Here is a 10,425-nt window from a genome sequence, read left to right on the forward strand (position 1 = left end):
TCGGATTAGCGGGGAAATACCTGAATGGTGTGGACTCGACCACTTTCAATGTTCAAGTAATTTTTCTTGAAAAATATTAACATTCTTGGCTTTGTTAACATCCTCTCTCTCTCTCTCTACCACTCACAAGTTGGCGATCTTGAAAAAAAAGTAGATGGGTCTGTGCCTAGGGGCACGAACGGGAGCTTGACGTAGGACCGCTAGGGCACGGAACAAATGTGAAGAAAATTTAGTTCTTTTAATTGATCGATCATCTATTATCTTAACTCTTTCCGTTTTTGATTTGTAGGCGTACCAAATTTGTAGTATTTTTTTTTTCAAAGAGAAAGTTGATGAAGATAATCGATCAAAATCACTTGGTTCTGAATATGGACCAACAGGCAGATAAATTCTATTCTAACTTTTTACTGTAATAAGCTTGTTGGCCCAGAAAAGGGCCGTTTTATTGCAAAAGTTGGTGATGATTTAACCTCCGAAACTGTACAGAGTTCGTCTGTCGCTTCAAAGCGTAGACGACATCGATGGCCGTTTACGCTTCGCGTGTTCAGTATAGGTGACAGCATCACGGATCACATTTTCCAAGAACACCTTCAGCACACCTCGTGTTTTCTCGTAGATCAGACCGGAGACACGTTTGACACCGTTTGAGTTGAGGCTAGACAGCAGCGTTGTTTTATATCTTTTCAGGTTAAAGCAGAATGATGTGCAACCAAGTGGTACTTGATTATGATGACTGCATTTGGGAACAACGTTTATCTCATGAAAACAGTGTTAAAATTATTACTTTTTATTTGTACTTTGGATAATGCTTGACATTATCACTTTTTCAATAGTTTTTTTGTTGAAAATCATCAGTTGGAAGCATTGCGTAGACATATTTTTGATCGATTGGTGATAAAATTATTGAAATTGATCCAGGGGCAGCAGAGTTATTAATGTTCAAAATCTTTCATAATTTTGTTTCATGTTCCATTTTTGGTTTTCACAAAGTGTACCCCAGTATAGAAATTAAAGACGTAGTCTTACGTCAAAAAACTTGTACAAATGGTGCACTATTGCCAACCTATCAGTAAGGAAGTTGGCGAAAATGGACGAAATAAGTATCGGAGCAGTCCAAACCGCCATCCGGAAGTTCGGCGAAGAAGTTACCTTCGAGGACACATCAAAATCTGGCCGTAAACCGGTACCGGTGGACCGAAAAGTGGACCAGAAGATCACCAAGCTTTCGTCAATATGAACCGTGCCTCTGTTCGAGATTTGGCCAAAACACTAGGAACATCGAAGAGTAACGTCCAACGTGCCAAGGCAAGGAACGGGCTGAAAACGTTCAAGCAGCAGAAGAAACCGAAACGGAGTCAGAAACAAGCCGCATCCGTCAAACCGAGGGCTCGGAAGCTATATGTGGAAAATGGACGATGAAACATACGTCAAATTTGACTACAAGACGCTTCCGGGAGACCAATACTACACAGTCCGTGAAGGTCAGGAAGTTGACGATTCTGATAAGTAAATTTTTTTCCGAAAAATGTGGCAAGAAGGCCATGGTTTAGCAAGCGATATGTGAGTTGGTAGAGCCATTTGTGACGAAGGAGACGATGAACACTCAAATTTTCGTTCGGAAGTGTTTGGAATGACCCAGTACTATTTTGGTCCTATTTGGCGTCAATGCACTACTCGAAAGACACGGTAGCTTGGCAATCGAAACTTTTTGGGCCCTTTCCAGGGGATATCCGCGGAAACACTTTAAGGCAGCGAATTCAATCGAAGAATTTGACTGGACAAAAGTGGCCAAGGAATCTATACTGAAGCTCGTGGGTAGAGTCAGATCAAAAGTTCGCTCCTTGGCATACGATTGCAGGAACTGCGGATTATTTTCATCCAATTGAAAGAGAATGCTATTGAGATCATATATATGCAATACAAATTTGATTTAATTAACATAACGTTGTTTTATTCCAATTATAAACTGTGCTCATACTTTCTGGAACACCCTATAGGTCCTGAAATACACCTGTATTTTTGTTCCTTAATTTAACTTAAGAATAAAATTGTTCATTGCTTTATCTTCGGGACAAAATCGTTTAAGAGACGTAAGCCTTCTTGCTCGTCCCAATAGTTGGATTCTTTTTAACAGGTGCTGTTAGATTTGTTTACGATACTGTAGAGAAAAAATCGAGGAAAACATATACAAATTAATATTTGGCGCTAGTATTGGGCAATTTGGCGCTAGTATCGATAAATTTTTTTTGTTGAAAATTGCCACTTGGCGCTACCAGCACTTAGTGTCTAACGGGTATTTAATAAAAAATTAGAATGATTTCAATACCTTTCTGTAATTTAGGTGAGAGCATCACGACTAAGTTGCGTCGAACGGCTGACCAGGGCCCCTTCTCCAATATTCATTGACGTTTTTTTTAAATAAAAAATACTGAATTCGTTGAATTTTTTTTTCTACTAGCTGACTGAAAAATTCTTATTTTTTATTGAACACCCGTTAGTGTAATTTGTGCAACGCCAGCGCTTTCAGGGTGTCAAAGAGAGTGTTTAAGTGGGGAAGTCACCGTTAGTAGCGCTTAAGTTGAATAGGAATGTTTACACAAGTTTTTACAGAAATATTGTTCGAGTTTCAACGTCTGTTCTCTGTGATAGGGGGTAATTTACTAGAAGAAGAATTACAATTTAATCGGATAATCATTCCAGGAGGACAGGAAATTCTTCAACGGAATTCGAAGAGTTGAATGCCCAAACAAAAAAATGTGAGGAGAACTGCAAGTTAATTCTTGGAAGATATTCAAAGGGAATTCTGAAGTGAATTCTACGAAAATTCTTAACATAATTTCAATAGATTTCTTAGGAGTATTTCAAAAGTGTCCTAATCAGGAAAATTCCAAAGGAATTGAATTTGAATTCCGTTCCGTAGTTCCTACAACATTTTGAAGATAATTTTAAAGGAATTCCAAAGAGAGTTCCAAGGAAATTATGAGGAGTATTTCAAAGAATCAATGTGAATTTTGAGCAGAACCAACCTGGTAATTCTATGGGAATTTCAGGAAAATACTGATTAAATGCTGTGGAGAGCCCCAAGTAATTTTATCCGGGAATTGCTCGGTGTATTACCTGCAAGAATTATTAATAGTATGAAGAGCATTGCGGAGTGAAAAAATCCGGACGCTGCCATTAACGCATTTTTTTTAATAAAATTTTTCAATTTCTTTTTAATCACGCTAAGAGTGTATAGAATTACAGTAGGCATTGGTTGACGACAGGATAAGTTCATTTGTTTGTATCATGGCTTCACCGTAGTAAGCACGTCGTGATTCGATCCTGCACGTTCGAAACGAAAATCACGGTCTATCCGCTACTGGCAGACCGGAAGAGTGCCCAAGAAGAATTCTAGATAGAGCTGGAATTAGGGCGTAACAGCCTTTGTAAACAATGACTTATCTCGATGATTCCTAGGAATTCAAGGCACGCCCACATAAAGCAACATATCCATCGAGTAGGAGAAGTCTTCCCCTACTCGATGGTGTTGTCTATTTGCCAGGGAGAGCCATGGCTTTCAAGAAATCATCGAGAGAAGTCATTGTTTACAAAAGCTGTTTCGCCCTAATTCCAGTTCTTTCTAGAATTCAAAATCATCAAAGAAGTCGAAATTCCCCATTGTCTGGCAAGCAACCCGTAGTTGTGGGCTGAAAAGCTAAAATTTCGGTTACTTCTGGGACCATGAACCAGCAAATTTACCAGGAGGAGTGCCTACTGAAGTGACTACTGCTTTTTTTTTCTGGAGCAGCAAGAGGTGGATTGCCTATTCTAGCCGAACTTGACAAGCTGCCACTACTCAAATTCCACCAAACAGTAGTACAGTGAAATGGCATCACAGTGGTTCCCATGGAGATGAATCCGGCCAATACTCATTGCAATTGACGTGAAGGTTTTCATGCGGAAATGGAATTTGGCAGCCAAACAAGTGGGGACAGGGCTCGTGGGCCCTGTCCGAAGAAAAGTTCGAGCAATGGTCTATTGCAAGAAGGAAAACAATAAGCATAATACCTACTTATGTAAAGCTGTTACATTGAACTATGAAAAATAAAACGCATTTTTAAGCCCGAACAAGATTTTCGTGTCCGGATTTTTTCGTCTTCAACCTTTAGTATCGTGAACGACATGAAGGTGGCGCATTCCGAATGAAATTTTACTTCACTTGCGGAATAATGATCTGATCAATTGAAGAATCAAAGTGACGATTGGCTCACAGATGGCGAGTGGGTTAAAATGGTAATGACGTTTTGATATCTGTCAAATCGCATGAATTTTTTTTTTAGTAAATCATCATTTTTGTAATTGCGGATCTTAAAACTAGGTGTCGCATGATAAGATTTGGCTTTGCATTGATTCACCAATTATGCATTAGGTAATTTTGACGTTTGTTGCAAAACTGTTGTTTTGGATGCATTTTAACAACATAGAAACTAATAATTTTGATTTTAAAATTTGACGACACCTCGCTATGATCTCAAAATTTAGCAAAACACTCCTCCCTATAGAGCTTTTTGACGTTTAATTGGCACACACTGCTGCACCTTTTAAATCGAACGAGTACGACAAAGAGGCAAACAGATTAGTTGGAAAATAAACCGTCCACGCTATTTCAAAACTTCCCAAATTTGGGTAGAATCCACCCAAAAACGAGGGGGGCGACACATCTAAATCTTAATTCTAGATGCTCAAAAAATCTCACACTAGCGAATCAATTTTCGAAAAATCATCTTTCATTTCTCGCATCTACTTGCATCGTGCTTCATCTTTTTGCAGGAAATCTTCAAAATTGGTATAAATCTTCCTTCTATCTACTCAGCGTGCGTGCAGCTAGCCACAGCAAAACACAATCTTTTCTGCATCGTAGAAAGAGTCGTCCCCCTCGCCCAAAAATGGGTAAACTATGTTCGGATTGACAAGTTGACAAATGGAAAACATTGACATGAATCCGATCGACTTTGTCCATTTGTCAATTTGTCAATCCGAACATAGTTTACCCATTTTTGGGTAGGTTCAGTTTTGACCGATCTGGGTGGATTATACCTAAATTTGGGTAGTTTTGAAATAGCGTGTCCATTAATCCATGTGTGCTGGATAGAGAAAGACGATTAAAAGTCAAAACAGGTCTACTGTTGTCACATTTACTTCTGGGAATAATCCTCAAAAATCACTTTTCCGGTTTCTTTTCAGCTGCGTACCAGGCTTAAGGTTGTCTTCATTTTCAACTAAGTTGAGGTATGGAGAAGTTTCTAAAAACTGTAGGAACTCAGCGCTGAGAACTGCAGTTTTTAGAAATTTATCATACAGCTGAGGAAGACTCGTGGTTGAAAGTGACATTGACCGACTTTCGAGAAGAACTCAACCACGGTTGTCTAAATTTAACTTCTTGTCTGACAGAAAGAACCACGCTTGGATAACAGGGTTAATCGATAGCTTTCCATCCGTCAAATTTTAACCAAAAGTTAAAACCCCAAATTGTTCAGAGCCTGAGTAAAGGCTAACTAAAAGTAAATTTGTACACGCCCCTTGCGTGCCGCTAGCTAGCTTGGGAGCAAAAAATCTTTGACAGTGGTTTGTTTACAACAACTTGTGCAATTTTGATCAAAGTAGTCGATCGCTTTCATAAATAACGTCAAATGGAACTCAAAAGAAGAGGAAAATAATGTGCTCAAACACCTGGAAAATCCGGAGTGGTTCGGTTCCAAGCTGGCTAAAGAGCTGAAGATGCCGAAAACAACAGTTTTCGAGTGCTCAAAACCTACAAGGAAACCCTGAGTGGACCTACGAAAAACTGGAACCAGGGATCGTTAGCTGCGCAGCAAGGTGTTGAGGTGCGTTAAAGCCAACCCCGGTCTTTCGATCCGAGATGTGGCCAGAAGGTACAACGCCAACTGTCAAACGGTGCAGAACATCCTTTCCAGGGAACAAGTCGTACAAAGCCAGTAAACATCCGAACCGGCAAATGAAGCAGAATTCCGTGGCCAATAAGCGCCCAAGGCTCTTATACGACCGTGTTTCGACGAAACACAAGGGCTGCACTTTGATCGATGACGAAACATACGTCAGACTCGATTTTAAGCAGCTTCTCGGTCAAACGTTTTACATCGCGACTGGTTGGCGTGGGGATGTGCCGGGAAGATTCAAGTTTGTGTTTGCCGACAAGTGCGCGAAGAAGGCCATGATTTGGCAAACGATTTGCAGTTATGGACTGAAAACGGAACAATTTGTCACATCCTCGATGATTGCCTGAAAAAGCGTGTATTGCCGTTCATCCACAAGCATAGGGGAAAAGTCATATTTTGGTCCGATTTAGCCAGCTGCCACTACTCCAAGGTGGTTTTGGAGTGGTATATTGCCCGGAATTTCGACCAATCGACAAATACTGGGCAATTGTTATCTTAAATGTTCAGAGAACTTCAAAGTAGTTGAGAGAATTTAATAGAAATTTGGTAATTTTACAGAAGTTTTGAGAACTTCTGAAAAGATTGGAAATATTTCATAGAAGTTCGGAGAACATCGTAAAGATACGAAGAGCTTCACACACAAATTGAAGAACTTTATAGTGAACACCAAACTTTATGGAACTTGTATTTAAAAAAAGTTTCAGCAAGAATAATTGAAGTTCAGGTAATTTCATAGAAGGGAGAGGTATTTCATAAAAGATCGGGGAAAATCACAGACGTTCTGGGAATATCATAGTATATTATAGAACTTCATGGAAGTGCATGGATCTTCACAGAATTGCATACAACAAATATTCTCTCATATGATACCAGGTTGCTCAGAAATTATTCCAACGATCTTGAGGTGTTCTAAGATCTCCATGAAGTCCTCTTGACATTTTTTCAAGACTTCAGATTGATCAGGTATTATTCTAAAAATCTTCAACTATGCAACAATTCAAATCACGTGTATTAGATGTTTCCTCATGATAAGTTGCTCAGAAATAATTCAGAAGACCATCAGGTGATCAGAGATCCCCATGATAACTTCAAGTTACTTTTCCAAGACTTCAGGTTGGATTAGGAGGATCATTTTGAAAATTTCCAACTTACAACAATTCAAATTACATGTCTCAGATATTATCTCATATGGTAACAGGTAACTCAGAAAGTATTCCAAAGTCCTCTAGATACTTTTTCGAGACTTCAGTTTGATCAAGTACTATTCTTTCAAACCCTCATGATACCAGGTGAACCAGAATATTTTCCAAAGACCATCGGGCGATCAAGATCTCATGGTATTTTTTTTTCTAATCTTCAGGTTGATCAAGTATTATTCTGAAGATCTTCAACTGTCCAACAACTTAAATCATGTCTCTCAGATATTCTCCCACGATACCAGGTTGCTCCGAAATTTGTAGATCTCCATAAATAATCAACAATCCAAATCACACCCCTAAGATATTCTCCATATTCTCCAAGCAATTCAGAAATTTTTTCATAACCCTTCAGGTAATCCGAGATCTCCATAAAGTACTTCAGGCTGTTCAGGTACTATTCTGAAGACATCAGGTTGATCAGGTACTATTCTGAAGATCCCAAACTGTCCAACAGCGCAAATATTGTCTCTCAGATATCCTCTCAGGAAATCAATTTTTTCCAAAGATCTTCAGGTGAACAGAGATCTCCAAAATCTTCTCTGGATATTTGTTTCAATACTTCATGTTGATCAATTATACAAAACACGTCTCTAAGATATGCTCTTGTGATACCAGGTTGCTCCGAAAATTATTCCAAAGGCCATCAGGTGATCGGATTCGTGCTAAAATCACCGAAGCAATCAAACTTTGAACACGCACACATATGTAAGGATGAATACCACATACCTTTTAAAACTGTACGTTGCGCTGATCGTGTTGCAGTTTAATTTCTGACAGTTTGAAATTTTGGAACTGTCGAGAAGTTTGAAACAATTTTTCAAACTCAGCATTGCAGCTCGTAGAACGAATTTGGAATCAGGAAAAAGTGTTAAACGCTGGCCAGACCGAGCAGTTATTACATGTTATAAGACTATCTTGGTGACATTTTTCTTGTCTATAATCTATCGAACTCAACGGTTCGTTTAGAAAGATAAATAAATTTGGAAGTCATCTATAGTAAAATGACTTCATTTTTGGGTTCATATTAATTCGAAACAGAGAGAGGTAGGTGCGGATTGTGCTGAGTAGTCGGAAAATCGGAAGACGGAGTTCATAAAAGTTTTCAAAAAAGGTTCCAATTTAGTAAAATTCGATATTTTTCGGTTTTTGGCATACACCCTTTATTTTTACTAAAGAAATCTGATGCGAAATCCAGCTGTGCTGTTAATCCGTTTGTTATCAAGTTTTATAAATATTTTCTCACACTTTGGTCGGAAGTTAAGGCCGTTTTTAAAACGCATGAAAATTCTGAATTTCCGAGACCCTTCTAAGGACAGCCCTTATATTGTGAAACGCTGATTTAACATGTTAGATCCCCCTCCGTATCGGCTGTTTCTGCCAAACAAATCATAACAAGTGACCCACAAATTAGGTGCCACTAATGGAAATCTGAACCATTTTTGTCCAATTGTCGTCAAATCAATTCCTGGCCAATGAACTTCAAGGTTCAATATTGTCCCGCTCCTGTTCAGTGCATTGATTCGCATTCATCAATTTTCCCAGAACTCCAATCACAAATTTCAGAATTCTCAGCCCCGAGCTCATCGATCATTGCTGCATTTCGACGTTCTCTCGTTCCAACAAACCAAAGAACATTGTCGATGAACTTGTAGGCACCCGACCGAAGCGCCATCGCCAGTGTCCCTCGGCCGAGCCTTAGTACTTAGTTGAAATCCTTATCAAACATTCCCTTTTTCTACATGACAACGACGTGCGATTACGAATGAAGTCAGCCAGCAAGCATTTGCCTCAACCGTTTGTTTTCATGTTTTTGTACCGTCTTCAAACCCCGTGTGTGTTTTTTTTTCTTAATCATCTCTATAATATAATTATATTTAGTTCAGCTTTATCTGCTCAGGCTGAGACTGAGACTGAATCCATCCAGCAAGTCGTGAGTCTGCGCTGCTCCGCTTATCGCCGTTATCACCTCTCGGTTGGACCCGGCCGTTCGAAACTTTTGCTTTAATACTAAGTGTACCCAACTAACCTGGTCCGGACAACGGTGAATACACTGCTGCTCGAATTCCTTGGTTGCGACGAGATAGTCGTCCTCCAGTTCGACCTCGGTCAGGGCCCGCACTCCCACCACGACAGTCAACACAATCAGTAGCACTACCGTGACACACAATCCCGCCTTGGGACCGCACAAAATCCGATGCATTTCGAATGCCCAAACGCACTTTCAGAACAAGATTCTCCAGCAACTCCTCTCAACTTCAGACGATCATCATTTCACCTGTTTCAAATTACACACTTCTTTCACTGTTGCTTTCTATGCGGACGACCTGATGCAGATCACGTTTCACCTGTCTCAGTTGACCACCACACACACCGCAGAATCTTTTCTCACCGCCTCGAAGGCCCCAGCCGTTGGGAACTTGGACACCGCTGATGATGCCTTCCAAAATTCTTCATACTTCCGCTACCCGGATCACCACCGCTGGAAACCACAAAATCTTCGATCGAATTCCCCCCTTCTACCGCACTTCAATGTGTAACTTAATCCTTTTCGCAGCGGATCGACCTTTCCAAAGTCGATCCCGTCGTTGGTTTCTTTAATTTTCGTGTTAATCCTTCCTTCTTATCTCGGATCTTTTCACTCCACACAGAAAAAAAAAACATACACACACACAAAACAAACCACTTGACCACACACTGAACTGGACTTGGACGACTTAATCCCACGACGGTCAAACTACAACTGACGAATGACGAGTCCACTTCCGAGCTCCGGGAAGTCACACGCGCACTTTGAAGCACTCACTTGCGATCATCCTCAGCTATATGGTGCGCGCGCGATCCTCGGCTTAATAAGCTTCGAAATTTCAAATCCAGATGGCGCGGTGCCCGATCTCGATCGAACGACTAGACAAACAACACAACCACGCTGAACAAGTGCCGATGCACGACTAACGACCGACCGGAGGCGGCCCACTGCTGCTCTGCGTCGTCTGACTTTATGACTTTCGGTAGCACGACTTAGCTAAAGCATGCAGTTAAGCGGAATGAGTGACTTTTTTTTTTGTTTGGCTGTTAAACGTTGTTCATTCTTTATTGAACGCTACTATTATTGTTCTGGTTGAGTGTCACGGGCGGTGGTGAATGACGACTGGTGGTGAATGAATGAGGGGAGAAATTGGGTGCAGCAGAGAGTCGTAAAGAAGCCGAGCAGAGTGGTTGGTCGGGGTTGGCGTGTATAGGAATGATCGTTTGAAACCGAAAAGTCCTAAATAGTCAGACAGTAGTAA

General features: G+C 40.4%; 1 protein-coding gene across 6 annotated transcripts in view; it reads right to left on the bottom strand.

Moving 5' to 3' along the window:
• The window catches only part of sev (sevenless), a 67,431-nt gene extending 57,428 nt beyond the window's left edge, over window positions 1-10,003 (bottom strand). For 4 of the 6 annotated variants that reach the window (XM_065220399.1, XM_065220395.1, XM_065220396.1 and 1 more), the window contains exon 1: window positions 9,165-10,002. In XM_065220399.1, the coding sequence (XP_065076471.1) occupies window positions 9,165-9,338 (174 nt within the window). In that variant the 5' untranslated portion in view covers window positions 9,339-10,002. Of the gene's footprint in view, window positions 1-9,164 lie in introns of all 6 variants that reach the window. The other 2 variants (XM_065220398.1, XM_065220397.1) reach the window with 1 other exon arrangement.
• Between the last annotated feature and the right edge of the window lie 422 nt (window positions 10,004-10,425).

Source organism: Ochlerotatus camptorhynchus, unplaced genomic scaffold, assembly GCF_037179485.1.
Source record: "Ochlerotatus camptorhynchus isolate MF236.1 unplaced genomic scaffold, CSIRO-AGI_Acam_v1.1 ptg000125l, whole genome shotgun sequence".
NCBI lineage: Eukaryota > Metazoa > Arthropoda > Insecta > Diptera > Culicidae > Ochlerotatus > Ochlerotatus camptorhynchus.